Source organism: Bombus vancouverensis, chromosome 1 (genome assembly GCF_051014615.1).
Source record: "Bombus vancouverensis nearcticus chromosome 1, iyBomVanc1_principal, whole genome shotgun sequence".
In the NCBI taxonomy this organism is placed as follows: Eukaryota; Metazoa; Arthropoda; class Insecta; order Hymenoptera; family Apidae; genus Bombus; species Bombus vancouverensis.
The window spans coordinates 6,057,454-6,080,824 of NC_134911.1; the positions used below are offsets into that span (position 1 = coordinate 6,057,454).

The 23,371-nt window shown below is 32.5% G+C and overlaps 3 protein-coding genes across 8 annotated transcripts; 2 read left to right on the forward strand and 1 right to left on the reverse strand.

Annotated features, from left to right (window-relative positions):
- Window positions 1-521: 521 nt before the first annotated feature.
- On the forward strand, window positions 522-16,763 carry path (solute carrier family 36 member pathetic). Of its 2 annotated transcripts, none has more exons than XM_033341510.2 (10): window positions 522-784; window positions 12,620-12,669; window positions 12,755-12,831; window positions 13,004-13,102; window positions 13,324-13,474; window positions 13,548-13,669; window positions 13,783-14,141; window positions 14,199-14,382; window positions 15,085-15,248; window positions 15,356-16,763. In XM_033341510.2, the coding sequence occupies exons 2-10, from the start codon at window positions 12,667-12,669 to the stop codon at window positions 15,595-15,597; spliced, it is 1,401 nt and encodes a 466-aa protein (XP_033197401.1). In that variant the 5' UTR covers window positions 522-784; window positions 12,620-12,666; the 3' UTR covers window positions 15,598-16,763. The 2 variants fall into 2 exon arrangements, with proteins under 2 accessions (XP_033197401.1, XP_076478284.1); XM_076622169.1 differs by lacking the exon at window positions 522-784 and adding an exon at window positions 7,631-7,680.
- On the reverse strand, window positions 13,801-17,904 carry Rpb10 (DNA-directed RNA polymerases I, II, and III subunit Rpb10). Of its 3 annotated transcripts, none has more exons than XM_076622548.1 (4): window positions 17,648-17,904; window positions 17,317-17,570; window positions 16,786-17,012; window positions 13,801-16,704 (listed from the first exon to the last, which is right to left on the reverse strand). In XM_076622548.1, the coding sequence occupies exons 2-3, from the start codon at window positions 17,409-17,411 to the stop codon at window positions 16,904-16,906; spliced, it is 204 nt and encodes a 67-aa protein (XP_076478663.1). In that variant the 5' UTR covers window positions 17,412-17,570; window positions 17,648-17,904; the 3' UTR covers window positions 13,801-16,704; window positions 16,786-16,903. The 3 variants fall into 3 exon arrangements, with proteins under 3 accessions (XP_076478663.1, XP_076478595.1, XP_076478632.1); XM_076622480.1 differs by having other exon boundaries at window positions 17,317-17,574; XM_076622517.1 differs by having other exon boundaries at window positions 17,317-17,574; window positions 17,639-17,904.
- Window positions 17,905-18,957: 1,053 nt separating this feature from the next.
- On the forward strand, window positions 18,958-23,342 carry PAN3 (Poly(A) specific ribonuclease subunit PAN3). 3 transcript variants are annotated; one of them, XM_033341687.2, is made up of 10 exons: window positions 18,958-19,354; window positions 19,987-20,213; window positions 20,364-20,447; window positions 20,541-20,621; window positions 20,706-21,081; window positions 21,170-21,286; window positions 21,372-21,611; window positions 21,700-21,982; window positions 22,252-22,606; window positions 22,751-23,342. In XM_033341687.2, the coding sequence occupies exons 2-10, from the start codon at window positions 20,136-20,138 to the stop codon at window positions 22,865-22,867; spliced, it is 1,731 nt and encodes a 576-aa protein (XP_033197578.1). In that variant the 5' UTR covers window positions 18,958-19,354; window positions 19,987-20,135; the 3' UTR covers window positions 22,868-23,342. The 3 variants fall into 3 exon arrangements, with proteins under 3 accessions (XP_033197578.1, XP_033197576.1, XP_033197575.1); XM_033341685.2 differs by having other exon boundaries at window positions 18,958-19,364; window positions 20,364-20,621; XM_033341684.2 differs by having other exon boundaries at window positions 20,364-20,621.
- Window positions 23,343-23,371: the final 29 nt, after the last annotated feature.

The following is a 23,371-nucleotide window of genomic DNA, read 5'->3' on the forward strand; positions in this document are numbered from 1 at the left end:
GTACGTAACTGCAGACACCGCCGGCCAGGATTTCATCATGCAGTCCTTACCACGTGTTCGGCGAACTAACTTAACACAAAAACCACACCTCTAATTGCAAATATTAATCTAGATAGATAAATTATTTCAAGCCACAGATAAGTCGATTAAATAAAAAGAACAAAAATAATATTTTTTTAGATGACGAAAAAATAATATGTATCGATATAGAAAATTTGAAATAATAACAGTATAAACATTTCATACCCACAGAATCCATTCAATAAATATATACATATCTAAATATTTATTATTTATTCTCACACACTCTCTTTTACTACTAACACTGAACTTCGATACCAGAAAAAGAGAATTAATTGCAATATTCGTGTAGTTAATTATTCTGGTATGATTTTAAAGATTATGGATAAACCGAAATTGGACCATTGATCATTACATAGGACGTTCGACCTCTAGCGGTTGCCTGATGAAACGCAGTGGACGCTCTTCCGCGGACAAAAACTTTCAGTTTATTCTCGTTTATTCTTGTCTGGACAGCACGGCACTCTCTTTCAGTCGGTGTTTCGCGGTAGAATACTGTGGTCGTGTGGCACGAGTACGAACCACACTCGTATAGTGTACACTGTACAGTGGCGTATTTGTGTTGTAATAAATTCACTGATCCACTGTACTGAACCGCTGTTTGCCAGAAATGAAGTAACATTGGATTACGAGATCGGTCCTTACGTGCCACGTTCATCTTTATACACCTTAAAATCACCGAATAACTTTTGTGTCCCTAACGGTAGGTATGCATGTACACTCCATTTACATTTGAAACCCATTATTACACTATCGCTCCCTCTATCGCTATTTAAAAGCTAATATACTCGATTTAAATTACAAAACATACGACGACCGATGATCAAAGTTCTTTGATCATCAATTCAAATTGATCGATTTCCAAATTAAGCTCTTGCGCGAAAATATTTAATATTTATGTGATCGACGATAATTAATCGCGATCAGTATGGATTTTATTATAGTGAATCATGATCAATACAAATTTCATTCCATATTCTGAAATTCATTGGCACGCTCCGAACTAGTTAAGCCATTAAGCAAGAGAGGTTTCTCAAATATGGGTAGTATATTTTTGTACCTAAATCTAAGAAGTTACGTCAATCTGGATAGTACACACATTTACAATTCTACTGGTTCTCTTTATTTTTCTGTTAAATTCCCACCCGTCAGCATACGTACATTTTGGAAGATTTAACGCACGCGCATCGAACCAGCTGCATTCGACTATTTCTTGTAAATCCTTAACCTATACCTTTCTATACAGTATACGAAATTCAAAGAAATGAACGGCATTTTAATACAGTGAAATTTTATTCCCTCTTATTTTACATCTTACCTTCCGAGCTCTTTGTGAGTTTTATGTTCGTATAAACTTATCGATTAAATAATTTTAAATGACTTAAGATTAGATTCAAAGGTTATTGATGTATCGTTAAAAAATTGCGATTCATCTTAATTCAGAAGACTAAATGTTAGTTTTGTAATAGCTACCGTTGAACGAAATCTATTCTCGATTACCGATAACATCCTAATGGCAAGTTCATGAGTATGGAAACTCTTCTTTTTAATATTACATTAATAAAGTATAATAAAAAATAACATAGAATTTGAAAATTTAAAGAACGATGATTTATAAATATAACGGTTGTTATAATACATAAGCTATAAACTTTACAAGGTGTTTCATCACTACAGCCACGCCGCGACCAGCACGTGGTGTTAAGTTTGTGTAGACACGACTTGTATGGCTCGTGATAGCAGTCCCATCGCACGGTAGCTATGTATGATGTAACTTCGGGTCGATATTTCGGACCTGCGCATCGAAACTCCCATTCTCTGTACAGGCGAATTCGTTCGTTACCCTTTCACCACACGGAAATCGATTTTTCTTCTAACTAATTTACACTTTTTATCGCGACAGTATGTTATTATGCTGTATGCTTATCTATACATAACACGTCAACATCAACCCAATAATTGATGAACTCATTGATATGTGACTCTATAATATGGTTGAAAAATCATCTCTGATTTCCATTTTATCGCTTTGCCATTCGAAAAAACAATGGCTTAAGGAATTGTTTGTAATAAAGGTAACTGTTATAATGAATTGCATCATGTTAACACAGTCAATTGAACAAACTGTTATAGACTCAATTAATTTTTTTTATCAAATATGTAACATTCGAAAAAGTTGGCGACGAATTGGAACAATCGTGTGTATAAATAGACAGATAAAAGAGTACTGTTATTATAATTATATTTATAATTAAATTTTTAAATATATATTCAAATCATCTATCAGAAAGCGAATCCATTGTAGCTAATGCATTTTTATTCTAGATTTTATGTTCTTTCATTGACTAGTTTTTATGATAATATTCTGCAATATTCTACATATGCACGTACATATTGTGTACATTAATGGATATTTTTCGCGACCATTTTGATATTTCCTACATACCAACATTTTTATATTTTTTGTGAATTAAATGAAATCTTACTTATTATTCAAATTGTAACCTTTCAGTATATCTACAGTATAACTAACGAAAAACGCAAAAGAATTATAAAATTTTCTATTTTTTACGTTGCCTATTATAGCACTGCCAAATAATATGGGTTGCACCAGAAAGGGGCAGAGACATATTTCTTGGAACGTAAGGAGACTCTGGCCAATCCTGTTTCAAAGTAGTATGAAAGGGTTTTAGTCGACTTTGTCCATGCAACGATAAGTTCTTGGAACGAAAGGTATTTGGCGTTCTTAACCTAATAGGGAGAGCTCCCCTGTGTGAATGACATCGCTGTGTGACCGAACGGAGAGATCTTCCTTTTTGACTTTGGTAACGCGTTTTCTTTTTTTTTTTTTGCTGTTATTATCAGTTATTGTTTACCTAGAATTGTTCCCAATTAATTGTGCCACTTTTTCTGCTTTTATAAAGTACACTATATAATAAAATACGCCAATTTAGTGGTGTCAAAATTAATTAAGAAGTTACACTATCAGTTATGACTAAATAAAATTATAGTCGAACGATATCACACTGTAAAAAGATATTAAAATGCATTATGTATTTTTAATTTCACGTTCAAGTCGTGTTATTTATCTTTAGTCATCTTCAATGTTTTTAATTTTACCTACATTCTTTTATACTTTTAATATATACTTCTAATTTGGTGTTTTGTATAAACAATATGTGAAATCGTTAAACAAAATCATTACCGCAAAGTAGAATTGACCACTTGAGTAATTTTTAGACTTCTTTGTTTTTTAAGTAGTGAACATTAGTCCTCGATATTTGGAAAAATGCGCGGTAGTCAGCGTATAAGTTGGCTTGTCCGAGCGCGGTGGACAGCGTATAGCTCGCTGTGGCGCGCGCGGTTGGCTAAGTGTTAATAATAATTTCCTTGAATTGTAAGAGAAATTTTAAAGGTTCAGTAGAATTTGATTCGAAGAAAATCTGTAGTAGAAAAGTAAATCTAAAAAAATAAAGTTTCTAGGAATAATTCCAAAGTATGTATCCAAATACATAAATGTAGCATGAGCATCAAGCTCCCTGAACTCGAAAGGAAGCCGGTCGAAGGTGAAACTATTCAAGAATCTTTATGTAGTATAAATAATTTTATTAACCTTGTAGTTCCGTACCAACTTTATCATACATATGTATCTATCTAACATGTAACTGTAACGAGATTGACTTTCCTTGTTACATGTCTATAGTCTATCGGTGGGTGCTTAAAGGTCATGTGGAGGTCAACTTTGTTTTTTGAACAGAATTATATATTTTTTAGTACGTTAATCGGTGCAGATTCAGATTCTCTATAGGAGATTAATAGCTTACCTATGTCAAAAAATTATTAATTTAGTAGATATTTCAACTTTTAATCGTAAAACTTGTCGTATGAAAGACAAGGAAAATAAATACAAAAGTAGTACCTTACGTCTTTCCTTTTCTATGATAAGTTTTTTTTCTTTTTTTTTTTTATTTGGAAGAATTTTACAATCAATTCTCATTGAGAATTACGAGTAAAATATGATAAGTTATGTGAAAAAGTTGTCAGTAGAATTTTCTCTTAAGGGAATACACAACGTCACATTATTTACTTCTGCTACGATGCTTGTGTTACATGACATAAGCTTCGTCCACTAACAACCGTTATTTATCCTCCCACCTCCATCTGCATAAAGTACGACTCATGACATCATTGTCCATTGACTTTTACGCCTTTTTTTTGTCAATTCGATAATGTTACAGCGATGATAACTTAATTTGTTTTAATGTTCCGTCGTAAAATTCGGATTTTACTTAGCGTCTATCATACACATATTTAGTATCTATTATACGCGTATTGCCGTATGAAGCCGGCATAAGGTTGCGATTTACTCAAGCAATTATTGTTAGATGACAACGGTCTAAGGATAGGATGAATAAAATCGACCACCCGCAGTGATTAATTGTTCTATTCGAAATGCTTTCTTCTCCTTTATTGCTCTTGAAAAGATCAATTCTACGAACCGGTCATAGAGATAAACCTTGACATCTACACAACGAACTAGAAAACGTAGTCTCGAGGTGACCTAGTTTTCAAATGCGTTCAGCAACTTCGATACAGGTGACTATACTATCGAACACGTGTTTTTCACTAATACAACGATGCTATTGAAATGTAATGATTAATGAAATAAACACGAAAAAGAATTTTAAATGCTACAGTACAAAATTTGTTAAATAACATTTCCCTCTCATATAATGTGTATTTTATTCACGTTACAAGTAATTATCGAGTCGTTCTTCATCTAAGATTTATTAAAATATTGCAAATCGCAAAATTTTTGGTCTAAATGTGTCTTTCCGAGAGTATTTTGAATCGCTAAAGTCAAAAATCAGGGTCATTTTTCACGATAATGAACGGTTTTAAAAATTCGTCCTCACGAACATTTGACAAATGTCTTAACATTAGAAATTCGCGCGAAAAACGATTCACATTTTGCTTCAGCAACCTTGAAAGTCCGTATGAAACGTCATTCTAACCGAATATATTATCGTACGGATATTATAGCAGAACTTTTATCTGTTTCAAATATATCTCGTATGACGTTTAATTTCCTTCCTTTCTTGTTATTGTCAATCTCGTAGTAATCGCTATATAAAAGCAAGAAGATCATGACTTATAACTTTATATTGGAAGTACTAGTAGTTCTGAAAAATTGCTTCATCATGTTTTCACGAAAGAAAAACAAACGTGTAAAAATACATAGGTAATAGTTAGAATTTACATGGAAATAACAATTCTGAGGATGATTCTTTTGCTTATTTGGCTAATCCTATGCGTGAGTGAGAGCGAAGATTCTCTAAATTTAAACGCTAACTCTAAATAATTCTCTAAAAGTAAAGAAAAACTAAAACGAAAACTCTATTGATCGACCCCCTCTCCAATTATAAACTGGACCTTTCAAAGGTCAAAAATCGTTGATTTATTTATACAATGATTATAGAGAAAAATACATAAAATGCCGAATCATTCCGATAAGTTTATAAACTTGTGATCATTCGATCGATACTTGCAACATTTATTAAATTTTGCAAACAACTATTACAGGTTGCTGAATGACATTGCTAAAAAAAGTTTGCAAGTAAACATTGTCGGCGTATAATCTGCTAAAACCGTGAATCATGCGTACTTACTGGCGTTTTGAAATTGAACAGAAGATATGAATAATTATACGGTATTACTAATAGACAAAAATATCTTCATTGACTAGTTTCTATCTTTACATAATCTTTTTGTGATCTTCTAAAATTGCATTATATCTGAAATACTTGATAATAGAAATCTGAGATTTGCATTTTGTTTAATGAAGTGATTTAAAAGATAGTACAAATTCGATCGCTTGCATTGATTTCATTTGTTACGTTCATTTAACATTTAACATACAATTAAGCCAAAATGAATCACGATTAATTATCTAAAGTTTAATATGTAGAACTCTATTTAATTGCAGAAGCGAACAAGTATATTCACGTAGAATATGTTTTTCACTAAGTACATAGATCCATGGCGGCGAAGTTCAACAAAACAATTATATCTTTATACAACTATGACGACAAAGAACTATCGTACCATAAATCATTGTAAATATTATCGTTGCGACTTGATTTGACAGAGTAGGAGTGAAGCATGGGGTCACTAACATTAACCTTATCTTTTTATTTACATGCATTATACATACGAATCAGACAAAGTTTCTTTTTCGTGATTTTCCATTCCACGTGATTTCTATCTTCTACGCCGAATCTATTTCCGAAACATTTCTTTCTTTTGCTTTTTTTATACACATACATGGTTGATCGGTAATCTGATAATAACATTAACTGTAAAATTGACCACAATGAACGAGAGGTTAACTCTGAAAGTTGAACGACCTAATTTTCCATGTAACACTCGCTCCTGTAATTGTCGCCTTAACAAGGATAGATTAAAGATTAATTAATTTCAATGTGAATAGCTAGGACTGTCGGCACAATTAATATCGTAGTTCTCTTATCTGATTTTACGTCGTTCGTTGTCAGTATATTTGTTGAAACGTTATAAAAATGGGGAACGAACTGTTAGGGAAGAAAAAACTACGATAGATGATCTGGAAATGCACTATCGAGTTTAAGTGCACAGTAATTACATAATTTTTCTTTTATTTCGTCTATTCACACAAGTGTGCAGTTTCTATTCGACGAAATAGCGATGACTGCATCGCAACCGCAACTAGTTTCATGCATAAGCGACAACAAATTGTCGTGTCATATTTATTTTGTTCTCTTATCAGATGGTGTCACTTTATTGTATAATAACACTTAAGCTATAACCTTATATGCAACATTGCAGGGTTTGCTATAGATACCGATTATCGTACAGCATATAAATGAAACCAAAATATTCTCGCATAATTGCCGTGACTCGAACCTATCAGCACAAAAATTCCAATTACATTCTCAAAAGGAATTCTGTGCTTTTATTCATTTTAATCACTTCCCTATTCAACAGACGAATAAAAAACGTAATATTCACTATGAGTATGAATTGTTATATAACATATAAAGAGAGCAGTCGAGGTATAAGATCGAAAAATTCATTTATAAAAGAAAGAATTCATTAAATTTCTAATTTTAAATAGTGGAACATACTTGAGAAATTCTAACGTATAAAAATAGCAATCAATATATAGGATCAGGAGATTTATAAAAACTAAAATAAATTTCTAATTTTAAATACTAGGATGTACCTGGAAATTTTTCAGCGCCGTGTTTCAATTACTCTTATAACCTTAAATTATGAAATTCTATAATATTGTGCGGCCAAGTGCTTTTAGTCATCTTTCTGTAACTTGAAAAACTCTTTCATTCCGACGCAGCTCCTAATCGTAGACAAATGATTTTTGTTAGAGATTCAAGCAGTATACTGTATTTTAATTAGCACCTCTGCGACGGCGCGATTGTGATACCGTATTGTCAATGTGGCGCCTCGTAAGGCGTCTTTGGATGCAGCCGCACAATCGTATACTTAGAACCTCTAACCACGTGTATAACAATTTTCGCAACGTCATGTCGACTATCCTGTTCCGTAAGTTACAATTTTCTCTCCTCTTGTTTTCTGAGAATCGTTGACGCGTAGAAAGAAATTTACATAAATTGGGCTTTATTATCGCCACGAGGAACGTAAAAATTAATCTCAAATATAGATACGTCTTACGTGGCAATCAAAATTACATGTCTAAATGAAACATTTCCAAATTTAAGACACACATTTGAAGCCAATATTTCAAGCATAAAGTGATTTGCACTTCCCACGTAATAGCGATATCTAATTTTTGGCACAATGCAACGTCATTTTTTTAAATGCATCGCGAATAAAAATATAAACAAACACGGGATTAAATTATTAAATACAGTGAACGCTTGAATGGTAATAATAATGGTACTCCGTGTAATAAAAGAGTATGTACTACTGACATATAAACTGTCTCGGAATATAAATGTGTAATTTACGCGCAATTTGACCAGATGTCGTGAGTCAAAGTTGTTCTACCGGTTTCTCGGTTATCTTGCAATGAATGATCAATGGCGAATGAGATTTCAATCTGCATTGACAATGAGTAACACGAAAGTGTAGGTTGTTAAAATTAATATGTCATTACTGTACTCCAATTCGAAATATTTTTTTTCTTTCTTAATATATACATATGTACCTAATTTAGTATTTATTGGAATCTCTTTATGTCTCGGAATACTTTGAAACCTTATTTATATTATACATATAAATTGTTTAATTACATATATAATAATAAAATATTATATATAAATTACATAAAATATATATACTCACACTATATATATTCAAATATATGTACAAATATATTTACAAATTAAAAATTATTTTTTTATCGAATCTACAGTAAAAATTATTATAGAATCACGAATACTCATATATATATATATATATGTCGGAGATGAAAGAACACCGGAATCTTTGGAATTTTGGTTAATCCCGCAACATTGTAACCTAGAGTCTACTATAGCTGTAATTAAACAATTAGTAGTTATTCAATCCGATTGTAATTGTTCGAGAGTTGTGATAATGAGCTTGGGCTCGAGGCGACAGCCAGTCGCCGAACGTAGCCGCGGTCACGGGATGAACGCTTTGTCTAACAAAGGCATGGAATAATTCTATAACTATTCTATAGCTATAGCTCAGACCCTATTCTTCGAGTAAAATGATTGCCAGATGTCGATACGTCTCCGCAGTACATGTTCGGCTAGCCCGAGGGCCCGTCATAAATCTTAAGATTTAGTCAACTAAAGTCCTTCAAACAGACAAACAGTCTTTGTCCCAACTACGGGAAGATAGGGGAGACCTATTTTTCAACGAGCGGCGTGTCCCACTAGCAACTTTCCCTCGAGGGCGGCTAGCATCTTTTTCTAACCACCGGTATGGAGATTGACCAATTAGCAGCAACGCCAATTTCCCTTACTTTCTAAACGAAGGCTTTTCTCGACGAATCCGATGATCTCGTGTCCTTAGAGACACCCCAATATAGTTTTTCTCTGTGGCATCATCGGGACGGGGAAGTCATTCCCGCTCGCGATCTCATCGATGAAAAAGAGTAACCCCTTACGACCAGGGAACATTACGCATCCGACTTAGATTTTGTGAATACGTTCATCTATCATCCCGTCGACCGCGGATTCGTTATTGAACCCAGGATCATTGTCATTAGTTTCTCGAGTACCTAACTACCACGGTTACTTGTCCGGTTCTATAATAATCGTATTTGCACTAGTCGATGTCTTCTCTATTGCATAGCGACAACGTGTAACCCAAACGAAGATTCGTTTCACGCCCCTAACCCTAATTCTAATGTAAACCCGACATATATATATATATATATATATATATATATACATATATGTATATATATATGAGTCTAAATGAATCTAGATTCGATAAAAAAATAATTTTACAATCGTACATATATTAGAATATATATTTGAATATATATATTGTGGGTATATAAATAACTTACTACGAATTTCATTTAAATCGAAATTTTACGGCCTAAAAGGCCTAAGTATGACTAAGAAGAGATAGAAGTGAACAAATAATGAGCGAAACTGTAAGTAAATTGCTTTGAAAAGGTGTTTACAAGTGTTCAAACACAATAGGTGGCCCAAAAGCATGTAGTCGCAAGGGACTACTTAAAGCTTTTATTGAGGTACAAGATTAAGGCTCCTCAATAACGTTCGACCGTTTGGAAACTTAGCTCTGGTGTCCCTTTGCACCTATTGTCTTAGACCCTCTATTGTGTAAACCCTTTTCTTCTAAACGTAGAAACACTCCCTTTGTTTGTACCAGCAGTTACCAACCACCCTGTATATATTCAAATATATGTACAAATACAAAATTATTTCTTGTCGAATCGTAAATACGAGGTGACTGAGAGATTTAGGTAATGGTCCCCAACTATTTTTAGACCCGACGCGCGCATCCGTTAGTGGTCACCGTATTACAAATTGCCAACGGTTCTATATTTTTGAGGACAATGTCCGATGTTACGTCAAGGATGATCGATAAATGCTATTCTCAATGAAACACTTTTCTACGGTTTCACTCGCCAGCACTCTGTCCTGATGCATTTCACTTGCAAATGTCACTACGTATCAACAATTTCCTTTTCTTTATTATTATTCATCTTAGAGTCATGGAGAGACCTGTAAATATTATATCATAATTATAGAAGAGGAATTTTGAAATAAACAACATTGCGTAAAATTAGACCGAAATAAACGTTTAAGATTACTTAATAGCTATTCTGATATCTGGGACTTTTAGTTAATTTCTTATATTATTATCTATTATTATAATTTATAATTGTAATTGTAATTGGAAAAAAAGTGAATAAGTTTTTATTTTTCGGAGAAGTAATCTTATATATTTGAAGATCGTAAAGTAAGACACAGTACAAATATAATATAACATTAGGATTCTAGTAGAAAAAAATTAAGCAATTTACTTTATGAGGAACGGTCTTTATTGAATTTCTAAGAAAGAATTTGCATGCTACAATAATATTAGCGAACAAAGGAGTCTTTTATCCGTTGGCCTTTTTAAACAACGTAATTATACACATTTAAATCATTCAATTGTGATGCATTCAAAAGAATTCATCTGAATAGGTTTAAACGATCGGTATTACTCAATTTATTTCGGTATCAGAAAATACTGCTTATGCTGAAAAGCCCGTTATTTTGTTTTCTACAACTCTGTTAAAAGATTTTCTTTGTGCCATCGATTACTTATGTAGAGAACATTTTGGTCAATCACTGCCACACAACATTATCTAACTTGATTAATCTACTGATTATATGTATTTTAATTCGCACGTACTTACATCAATATGTACGATAATTTCAAATATTTCGAAAGTTTGGAGTTCTTAATTTTAAAGTGATTTAAAAATTTAAAAAGCCTAATTTCAAAATTATTAAGTATTATTTAAGTATCTTTAAATATCTTTGAGCCCTTGTCAACCTTTTGTTATCTATAAACCTTAAATTTCGCAAGAACCATTGCCCGAGAATTTTTAATTTACTTTTAGTATAGCGATATGATAGTAAAGTAATATACTTTTAATATATAGTGACATTAAATACTATATACATTTATATTTTATTATTATTAAAAGTATTAATAAATTAAAAAATTTATTAATATTATTTGAATATTTGCTAGTTTAGTTTGAATTCTTATAATATCACGTAGACAATTGTTGATATTGTATCAGGTAACATTCGCGCGTTTATGTTAATTTTCCATACCAGCCACCCACGGTTATGCATTTCCGCGTATTTACACCATTAATACACTTAGAAACGCAAGGCCGAGGTCTTGAAAATAAATACTGTTTCTACATGATGTTTTACGTAATAATACTTCGATTCTACGTAGATCAACTCATTTTAGAGTTGCAATATGATAAAAATAATTTCATAGTAATTTATAATCTCCCTTGTTTAAACAAGGAAAAGTGGGTTTTTCCCATGTTCGACGGCCACTGGTGGCAGACGCACATGATAGATCTATATTTCATGTATCAATGAAACTATTTTTATATGTTTTATACTGCATTAATGTCGTCACACCATTGTAGTAACGATGGTAATAATACAAAATTTGTAACTATTGACATTTGTTCAAATTATATACCTCTGCTAATCTTGGTGCACCGGTCACCGGTGATCCCCGTGGCATTCAACGTGTTAATTTCAATCAGGTGCCACAAATTTCCTATGCAACGATTTACAAAGAGAAACAAATATGTATTCTATACCAGATATTTAACTTTTACGATATCAGTAGCTCTCCAAATATTGTCAACGATTATTCTGCTGATAAAGTCTTATTTCGAGCTAGACTTATACTAGCGTATACTGAGGTTCGACTTCAAAAAGCTTTTACGGAAACACGTTTTTCATTTTATCTAATATAGTAGTACCATATGTACTATAAATGCTATAATATGATCGCGTTATTTATATATAATTCCTATCAATTGTACTATCAATACCGATCAACGATAATAATATCCTAAAAAAAAAACAAAGAATTTTATTATTATGATTTAACGAATTAATGATAACAATTTCCATCGAGTCAAAACGTATAATCAATTGCACTGTTTTGATGTAAATCGAGTAAAAGGCGTGGGCTGTAAAGAAGAAGAATACCGATAGTCGGTCGCGTATGCATAACTTTGCATTGTAAATCAAATAATAATTAGTTTGTAAACTTATGATAGTAGTATTATTTCACTTTCCATCGTTTAACTCTAATTCACGAGTGTGGAAAATTGTTTGTGCAAATAAACGCGATATATACATTAATTTGTTTTAAAACCAGCTTATGTTTTTTGAATTTACACTATTTTAAATGTACACTCGTGATATTGTAATATGTGCTACTGTATGTTGATATCTTTTTGTAATATTAATTTCGTTTGTTGCAGATAACGTACAATAATCAAACCAAGATATACACGTACAAGCATTCACAATGGCAAGTATCAATGAAAATACATTATTTTATAAAAGAAAATGAGTTGTTATTTAGAATTTTATTATATAATGACCGTCTTTTACAGGAATACAAAGCGCCGACAGAAATGGACACCTTCCTACCCCAAGATGGGTCTAATGCGAAGGATGGTGTATTGTCCAAGTAAGAATTTACTATACATTTACATAGTTTCGACTTATTCACAGGTTCAGATTCATTGCCTATTAGTTAAAGAAATCGTATTAACAAAAATATCATCGTGAAACACAACAATCTTGTTGATTCGCTAAGCAAAAATGTTAAACAAAGTAGAATTTATTCATATTTATTGCAGATACAAAGTGCAAGTCGCTCCACGAGATATTGAGGTCGGACAGGGTGATGGAAAAAGCTTCGACCCCTTCAATGAACGAAAAGTTGATAACCCGACGACGTAAGTCGCGATACGGCAATTGATATAAAAATATATAATTAACTGATGTTCTTAACTTTTATGTTAGATACTCAGGGTTATTATATTATTTGTGATGTTTAATCAAAAATAAGTAATATCTATGTTATATAATGTTAAACAGTATGAAAGTTAAATGCACTGTAAGTGACACATTTATACCAAAATAATTGCAGCAATAATAGTCCGTAATTTCCTTTCAGGGACGGTGACACATTAACGCATTTGTTAAAAGCTGCCCTTGGAACGGGTATATTATCCATGCCAATTGCTTTCAAGAATGCTGGACTTGTCGTTGGTGTATTTGCCACAATTCTGGTGGCGTTCGTATGCACACATTGCGCCTATATTTTGGTACATAAATACCAATGATATTGAACACAATAACCGAAGCAATAAACTAAGTTACGATTCATTAATATTTTAGGTAAAATGTGCACATGTTCTATATTACAAAACGAGGCGTACAGAAATGAGCTTTGCCGATGTAGCAGAAGTAGCGTTTGCCACGGGACCACAATGGGGGAGAAAATTTTCAAAACCGATCAGGTAAGATATCATGACAATAATATACAATATTTATATTTATGAAATAAAGTTTAAAAATATCTAAGGAATCGTGTTTTCAATAGGATAATAACCACATAATATGTTATTTACAGATACCTTATACAGATCAGTTTATTCACAACGTATTTTGGTACCTGTAGTGTGTACACAGTGATCGTTGCTGCAAACTTTGATCAGATCAATAAGTATTATTATGGGGAATCGGAATTCGATATCCGGTACATGGCAGCCACTTTAATGATTCCAATGGTACTGCTCAGTTGGGTACCAAATCTGAAATATCTTGCACCTGTTTCCATGGTAGCCAATATATTCATGGGATCAGGTTTAGGAATAACGTTTTATTACTTAGTTACGGATATGCCATCTATCAGCTCTGTACCTTTATTCGCGCCCATTCAAGACTTCCCGCGATTCTTCAGCATTACTATCTTTGCAATGGAAGCAATAGGTATTATTCGACTATTTAAAGGAATATTGATGTTTTACTAAGAGACTGACGTTATAGGAGTTGTAATGCCACTGGAGAATAATATGAAAACACCCCAACATTTTATCGGAATTTGCGGTGTTCTCAATAAGGGAATGTCCGGGGTTACGTTCATCTACATTTTACTTGGATTCTTGGGATACGCGAGATATCAGGACCAAACTTTAGGCAGTATCACATTAAATCTACCAACGGAAGAAGTGTAAGGATCACAATAAAATTAACCCTTTGCGGACGGGTGTCGGTATATAACCGCCCCCGAATCTGCTCATCGTTCCGGATCGGTTTACCTTATTTTGAAATGGCTGGCATACGTCTATTCTCCTGGGCGATAATGTAATGCGTATTTACGTATGGGTATAATAAACTAAACAGTATTATGTTTTCGATGAAAGAAAATTATAGATCTTTAGAAATTTTATCTTCCGTTTAACGTAAACTCGCGATGTAAGACAATGGTCGAGTCAAAACGAATTTCATTGGCATTACCAGACGAATCAACAAACTTTTTATATGTTTTATGTATTTTTTATAATACCTTATACACGATGCTTAAAATATCCAGAAAGGACATGTTGGATAGTAATAGTAGTGATGACGAGCATTATGAACTTGACAAGATAGGAGACGACGATAGTGCTTCAGGCAGTGAAAACGAATTCCGTTCAACAAGGAATCGGCTCAGATGTTTCAATATTTCTAGTAATAGTGACAACGATGATGAACTAAATATTGATGAAAATAATACAAGCCTCGACAATGAATAACGCAAACATTCAACGTGTATATATTCTCAACTGCGCGCGCCGATACCTCTCGTCCACAGCGACGCTCGCTCGTCGAACAGCCCCGTCCGCAAAGGGCTAAGTTTGCGTTGACTATATATTATATCTTTTTTCTCTAGAGCGGCTCAAATCGTGAAGATATTAATAGCTCTTGCCGTTTATTGCACATTTGGACTACAGTTTTACGTTTGCCTGGACATTGCATGGAATAGTATAAAACATCGATTTCACGAAAGGACAATAGTAAATTATATTTTAAGAACAGCTATGGCCATAGGAGCAGGTGTGTATTTTAATTTATAACCAAATTTTCGCTATAACATTTATTTCAAATTCATAAATGTAATTTCAGGATTCTAGAAATTTAAGAAATCTGTTTATATGTTTTAGTTTTATTGGCTGTGACCGTACCAACTATCGAACCCTTTATTGGACTAATTGGTGCATTTTGTTTTTCAATATTAGGACTTTTAATTCCTGTGTTCGTCGAAACCGTCACTTATTGGGACGTTGGTTTTGGACCCGGAAATTGGGTAGCACTGAAAAACGTAATCATATGTATCATTGGGCTTATGGCTCTAATATTTGGATCTCGAAGTGCATTAATGCAAATCGCAGAACTTTACAGTTAAGAAAAATTGGTTTCATATACATAGATTTATAAATATTCCAATATTCCAAACTCCAAAAACGTTTGGAAGCCATTTAACAGGTTTTAATGCAATACATTTCTGATAATTTAATTATTTTATGATGACAATCAAGAAAATCAAATAGGATATAAATTGAAGATATCAATTTATTTTGTAAGATACGTATAATCAGAAGTTTGGTAAAATTTATATCAGAAATTTAGATGCGATCATATTATGCTTACAAGACATGTCCTAGTATTTTAGTAAGATAGAATGAATTCTAACCAACGTAACTTCGGTTGTTGTGCAAATGAGAATTCAATGAATCGAAATTAAATTCTTTTAAGAATGAGAAATTGGAAAACTAACATTCGATATAGTTCAAATAATATCTACGCACAAACAATTTATATTATAAAATGAGAACTATTAGGGGAGGTTATATGAGAAGATTTAATCGTTAATAAGTGACTAATTTGAAAATATATCTAGTAACTTACTCTGTTCCTAAAACATAATATATACTATATATATTCTATTTAATTCGTGAAGATACTAGACTGAGAGAAGTTAACAGTATTCGTAAGAAATATTTTACATCGGAGCAATACGTTGTAATTAATTTTGATTGATATTATTTATTTAACAAATTGGAATTTTTTACTTTATTATAATGATAAATTACGTTTGAACATTTTTTTATATTCTGCACATATAACTGTACCCTATTTGAAACATATTATAAAGAATTTTAAAAAATTTTAGCTACAATTAAGATCTATAAAAATTGTTAATACATAGAGAAGTATGTTTGCGTGTTGTTAGTCTTATAAATTAACAATCAAATCTTAAAGTATAACCTTCATTTTTCTTCCTAAATTTAATAGCATGTATTATTGTAATAATTCAAACATTTGTAAACAAGCCATAACATGTTTCATGTATGTGATTCACAGTGCAGCAAATGTTTCATTCTACTGTGTTGCATTTAATACAAATGTACATTTAAAAGAAAGCAAAATCCTTCCGAAGCAATTTTTGCTTATCGAACTTGTTATAAATCAATTGACTTTTTATACAGTTGTTGGAAATTTCTACATATTCCTGGTGAAAAAGAAATAATGAAGTGATTACAATATTTAAATACAAACCATTTTACAATATCTTTTGAATTTTTTATTCTACCTTGTCATCATACATTTCCTAAGAAATATTTCTGTATAAATAACAATATCCTATTATATAATTGGTAATTTGTATCTTAATATTTAAAGTGAAATGAGAGAATTTTTACTTCACATTTTTATTTTTCTAATGGTGCGTAATTCAAAAGCTTCTCAATTAAATCTACGTGTCCAAGAAGCATTCTACGGCAGCAGTATCGTTTTAAACCCAATGCGTCGAGAGCATCACTGTAACATATATTATATGGTTACATATAGAAGATAGCAGCACATAGACAATATTTTGATGTACTCATTATTAACAAAAATAGTTAAAAATCTCATTTCATTCATTAGAATGAAACAAATTAACAAAAATAGTTAAAAATCTCATTTCATTCATTAGAATCTCTATACCGTGAAGGTTAGAGTTCCTATTAGTGCAAACACAGTATATAAATTACGTTATTTACATTATAGTATATCTAATTTATGCCGTATTTCACTCATTTAATTTGTTTTCACAGTTTGTTATGACAATGTATATACTTACCCTTCAGTGTATTCTGCCTGTAACAAACCAAGATAAGCTTCCCATTTATTACCGATCACTTTTCCACACGTAAAACAACGAACAGGTATAATCATCGTGTTTTTAATTTGATTAAGCAGTCGGATTTTTTAGTTTCAAAGTAATATTCTCGTTGATAAACGTAAATTCCACTTGCTCAATAATATCGTTCGTTCAGATTGCGATACGATTGAAACACTTAAAGTCTAACATTTGAAACAGTGTTGCCAGCACAACTACCTAAATAAAAGTACAATTAGATAGATAATCCGAAAAAATAACAGTACCAAGGAAAGCCCGTTACATTTATTACTTTATTGCTATTGTAGAGATTTAACCCAAATTTATATTACAATGGCCACTGTCTTGTAGTAAACAATATAACGGAAGTAAAATCGTATTTCGAATTCGAAAATCTCTTTAAATGGTTCTCATTAACAACGTCTTAAGCACACACAATAAAATGACCCTCATTAAGACCGTAATAAAACCTGTCTGAACCTGCAAAATCCAACTATGGGGAACAGCAGGTAATTCCAACATTGAAATACTTCAACGCTTTCCATTATAAACGCACCCTGGTACGTGACCAACGAACTAATACATCGCGATCTCAAGATACCAACAGTCAAAAAGGAAATAGCAAAATATAGCGACAGATATAACAAAAGAGTCAACAAACATCGAAACCCCCTAATTATTGGACTACTTGATACGTCGGACCAGATCTGCAGGCTGAAGAGACACTACCCGCCAGACCTAAACGCTAGATTTAATTAGTTATTTAAATTAAGTAATATTTACTTATTTACAACATTTACTTAAAAATTATACTTATCTATAATAAGTATTAACTTATTATAAATATTTAGCCATGTCACTGCACCGCACCAGAAAAAATTACTGAAAATTCTCAATGCGAGAATTGATTGTAAATTTTAATAAATAAAATAAAAAATTAACAACGTATTATATAAATTTAAAAATCATCCAAAAATATTGCAAATAATTTACTCGTATTGATACTAGATGCTTTAAACAAAATTTTATTTTTTCCTTTACATTATATAATTTTCGCTACAATTTTGCTACAAATTCTATATTTCAGTTGTCAGTAGATCTAGTTTTTCTAAAATCATACTTCTCAATGTTCCATGGAAGCATAACAATATTTTGTCTACAAAAAGAATAAAAACATAAAATCTATTGATACAGATCGATCATATATATTACAATGTACAATAATTAGTACCCTAGTGTATAATTTTTCCTATTTCGAAATACAATTTGACATATACAGTGTATCGCAACAATCGTGGTATAATCAGCAATAGGGTAATTCTATGTGAAAAAGTCGAAAATATAGAATAGAATTCTTTTATATAATTCTTAGTTTTCAAAAAAATCGAATTTGAAATGAAATCACCTAAAATTAGTACAGTATGACATTTATTAAGAAAATAATACAGAAATAAGAATAAGTGATAAAGAATAACAGTATATGTAATTAGTAAGAGGGTTCGAAAAGGTAAATATACAGGTACGTGACTCGCGCGCCCGGAGACAAGCTGTGGTAGAGAGACAGCTGCTCCGATCGAAGGATATGAATAGAGGGGATGGAAGGCAGAGAGGGAGAAAGAGAAAAATAGGAGGCCGGAGCAAAGGGAGAGCACCATAAACATACAAGTTTCGGATTGGTTCTGCTTTCTCCTTTGTCTCCGGAATGTTATATACGATCAGGCTGCTTCAAAACCATCACTTCACAGTTGTATTTCGTTGAGTGCGTTTACAGTTCCGTTTCGGAAACCGGAGACATCAGAATTTTGGCGCCGTACCACCGACGCGATATCAGTGACAGTGTAAATGGTTATGTTGCCGTGCTTACTTGCCATACGCGTTTTATCGTACACGTAGCCGTATTAGATCGTTTTCAGTATCTTTATTGCACAATCGTACGGACTTTTGATCGAAATTGTGTTCACGAGTGAATACCTCCCATCAGCAATAACGTGGAATCAAGGTTATATCCTGTGCGTCTTTTTCACTCGTATTGTCAAAATCAGCTGCCATTGCTATAGCATGCGATTCTACTTGTTCTTTTCGGTTTTCCTTCTTTTTTCTTGCCTCAAGCTGTGCTCATCGTTCCCGAAATTTCATTCAGGATTTACGATTTGTTGTTATGTTTAGTCGTACTGAGTCATACGCGGCAAGTTGATACTTTCGTTTATAACGAGCAGTATATTTTACATCGAATTTATGCATCACCGATTTGACGAACACAAGCAGATACCGGAGTAAATTTCGAGTAGTGTAAATAAAATTAAATCGGTTTTCTGTAATTTCTAAATAGATGGTAGCTGCTTTGGACATATTATACTTATTTGTTTAATAATTTTTGTCTTTTTTTTTTAAATAGTAATAGAAGATAGTAATGTTTTTAACTTTGAATTTTGTCACATGAGAACAAATGAACTAATTTTTTGACAAAGCATACATAATTATTTGAACTTTATATATATATTATAGTTTATACTATTATTGAATAGCTATTGTTACAAAATGATATTGAATCATAGTTGGAGTAATACGTAAAATACGTAATTGTAAGTTTACTTTTTATTTCTATTTGTGTATTTATAAAATGTGTTGCAGGTTTTGGAGATTGATGTTATATTGTGCATCTGTGTAACACGGAAATATAATCACACATAAAGTACATTTGTTCATTCCTGTTGAAAGAAAAATACAGACAATAGAAGTGAGGGTTAAGTGTGATAGTAAATGCAGTGGTTGAGGAAGAGATGGACCCATCGATGTTTGTTCCATTCACTCCTCAAACAAACGGCGTCCCATTGGAATCCAAGCTTGCTACCTACATGGTAATTATTTGCAATTTATTTGAAAAAACTCCTAATAAAGATATTGTTTTATGTTATATTATACTATTATATATATATACACAAGATATCCATTAATAAGTTATAGAAAAGATACACATTAATATAATTTTATTATATATTTTTGAACAGAATCGTCAAAATTCAGCGATAGCTTTAGGCACTACAGTTGTTACGAAACATCTGTCAAACCTTTCTCTGGATTCACAGAAAAAGGTAACTGCCAGCCCAGAATTTGTACCTGGAAGAGCTCTTACTGGTAGTAATAATAATTCTCCGAACCTTTTCAATAATTCTTATCACTCACAGGAGAATGTGGGTGGTACTACATATTTCTACCTTGGGAATGCAGCAGCTGATGCTGTTGGAACTGAGGAAGGAACTGAAACTGTAAGTAGCTGTAGAAATTCAGAAAAGCTTTTCGTTACTTCTGCTCAATTGATTAACGAATTAATTAATATCTTTTGTGTCTAGATTGGAAATGTAGGAGCAGGTCAGATAGGCTATGTCTATCCAGGTACACCTGCGCACCTCCAACCAGTAAAACCTACAAAACCTGTGTCATCTAATAGTTCTTCAGCTCCCTCAACCCCTCCCCCTCAAGCAGCCTCCGGTTTTTTTGTCAGTGAGAGTTTGAGAATGGATATTGTCCAAAAAAATGCTTTAACGTTAGCACAACCTGATGTAGTACGATTTCCCGACCTACCAAACGAGGTAGATAATTATCATGAGTTGTGTCCATTGGAACCAATTCACAAACCTGCTTCAACGATGCTGGGATATCAGACTTCTACGTACAAAGCTACCAGCATTAAAAGCGGTACACGTTACTGTCTGCGACGTGTACATGGTGAATATCTCTATAACCTTATGAACTATTTAATACCATGTAAGAGGTACGGAACTGGTAATGAAATAAGCATTTATTATGTTTTTAGATTTCAGACTTGCTAATACAAAGTGTATGATGCTGGTAGATATGTGGAAGCGAATATCACATACAAATTTAGTGCAGTTAAGAGAAGTTTTTACCACCAAGGCTTTTGGTGACCATTGTATGTATTAACGTCTTAAAACGAAATTGATAAATGTACTTCTATGAAAATCTTCTTTTATGAAAATGTACTTTTATTATTTCAGCCATGGTATTTGTTTACGATTATCATCCGGGGTCAGAAACCCTATTAAATAAGCATTTTTCATCTACCGAGGTAAATGGTTATACGGATCCATTTTCCTCGGACCCTAATGCTCCTCGTCCTTATAGTCATACGAAGAATACAATTTTGAGACAACAGCATAGTAGTATGCTATCAGAAAGTGTCATATGGAGCTATATTATTCAGTTAACTGCCGCACTCCGTGTTGTACACGCTGCTGGTTTGTATCTATCAATTACATTACCTTACATCTTATTTGTTTATTGTCTAGATAATTAAGTAATTTTTTTTATTTTGATGATTTATAGGTTTGGCATACAGATGTTTAGATCCTACAAAAGTGTTACTTACATCACAAACAAGACTACGTTTAAGTTGTGTAGCTATACCAGATGTTGTTACTTTTGATGGAAATGCAGCGAATCCACTTTCGCTTATAGCACACTATCAGCAAGAAGATTTAATCGCCTTAGGAAAGTTGGTGTTGGCATTAGCATGTCGCAGTCTCCTTTCCGTCCATCGCGACAACATGCAAGCCTCCCTCGAGCTCGTCGCACGTTCCTACTCTGCGGATCTTCGAAACCTTATTCTGTTAGTATACATTTTATCTTTCTCATAGATTCTTTTTACTCATTAACTTCTAACATGATGAAAGCAGTACATTTCTTCATCAATTTAACATTTCATTGTTTAACTTGATTTATTTATAATCATCTTGAAGTAATACCTTTTATGAGAGACAGATTTTATTATAAAATTGACACTTTTGATAAAGAAAAAAGAGGTGACACATCTTATGTTACCTAATGCATCTATGTTCGTGTTAATGTATGTTCTCATAAACGAATATAATTTTATAGGTATTTACTTTCGAATCAAGCACGAAGAAGTGTAACAGATCTCATGCCGATGATTGGAGCACGATTTTATACACAATTAGATGCAGCTCAGCTTAAATCTGATATATTGGAGAATGAACTTGCCAAGGAATTAGAAAATGGAAGATTATTTAAATTACTAGTAAAGTTGAGTACTATTAACGAAAGACCCGACCTTAATATGGAACCTACGTGGGCAGAGACGGGCGACCGATACATGCTCAAATTGTTTAGAGATTATGTCTTCCATCAGGTAGCAGCTGATGGAAGACCTTGGTTGGATATGGCACATGTTATATCTTGTTTAAATAAGTTGGATTCTGGCTCACAAGATAAGGTATATTTTTTCTTTCCAAAATCGTATTTTTTTTTTTGTTTTGTTTTTAAAAGAAACTTCAATTTCTTTAGTAATATACAAAATATTCAAATAATTAAAAATCGTTCAACATGTACTTTAAAATGTATTTTTCTAATTTCATAGGTATGTTTGATGTCACGAGATGAACAGAGTATATTAGTAGTAAGTTATGCAGAACTACGACAATGCTTAGAGACCTCATTTGGAGAGCTGGTACAATCCACAAAAGAAGTTGTTTAGATCCGTGCCACATTTTTTCTTGGTTGACCAGATAATACATACTCTAAACTGCAAATGTGATATCACGATTGTATGTTATTTTAATCTTTATGAAGACATAGAGTAAGATTTAATCTAAGAATTAAGTTTGGCGATAAGAATAATAGTACGTGAACCAGTTTGTAAGCATGATTACAAGGTTGATTGAAGGATTATATGCAAAATACATTCTGGTATTTGAATGTAATATATGTATGTGTGTAAGCAGTATGATGGTGCAAATCAGAAAGCGTCTGATCTTATTGTGAAAGCTATTACGGTAGCATACAAACAAACAAAAGATTGTACACAACGTAAAGATGTAATGAATTCTTAAGATGTTTTGTGCGAGAATACACCTAAACACAATCAGTGTATAGGATAGATCTTAGTTTTTAGGATACAACTGATAAGCATTAATTTTGAAATAAATGTTTATTTTTGAAAGCAATCTTAATCGATCCTGTGTAGTTATTTCAAAGTGAC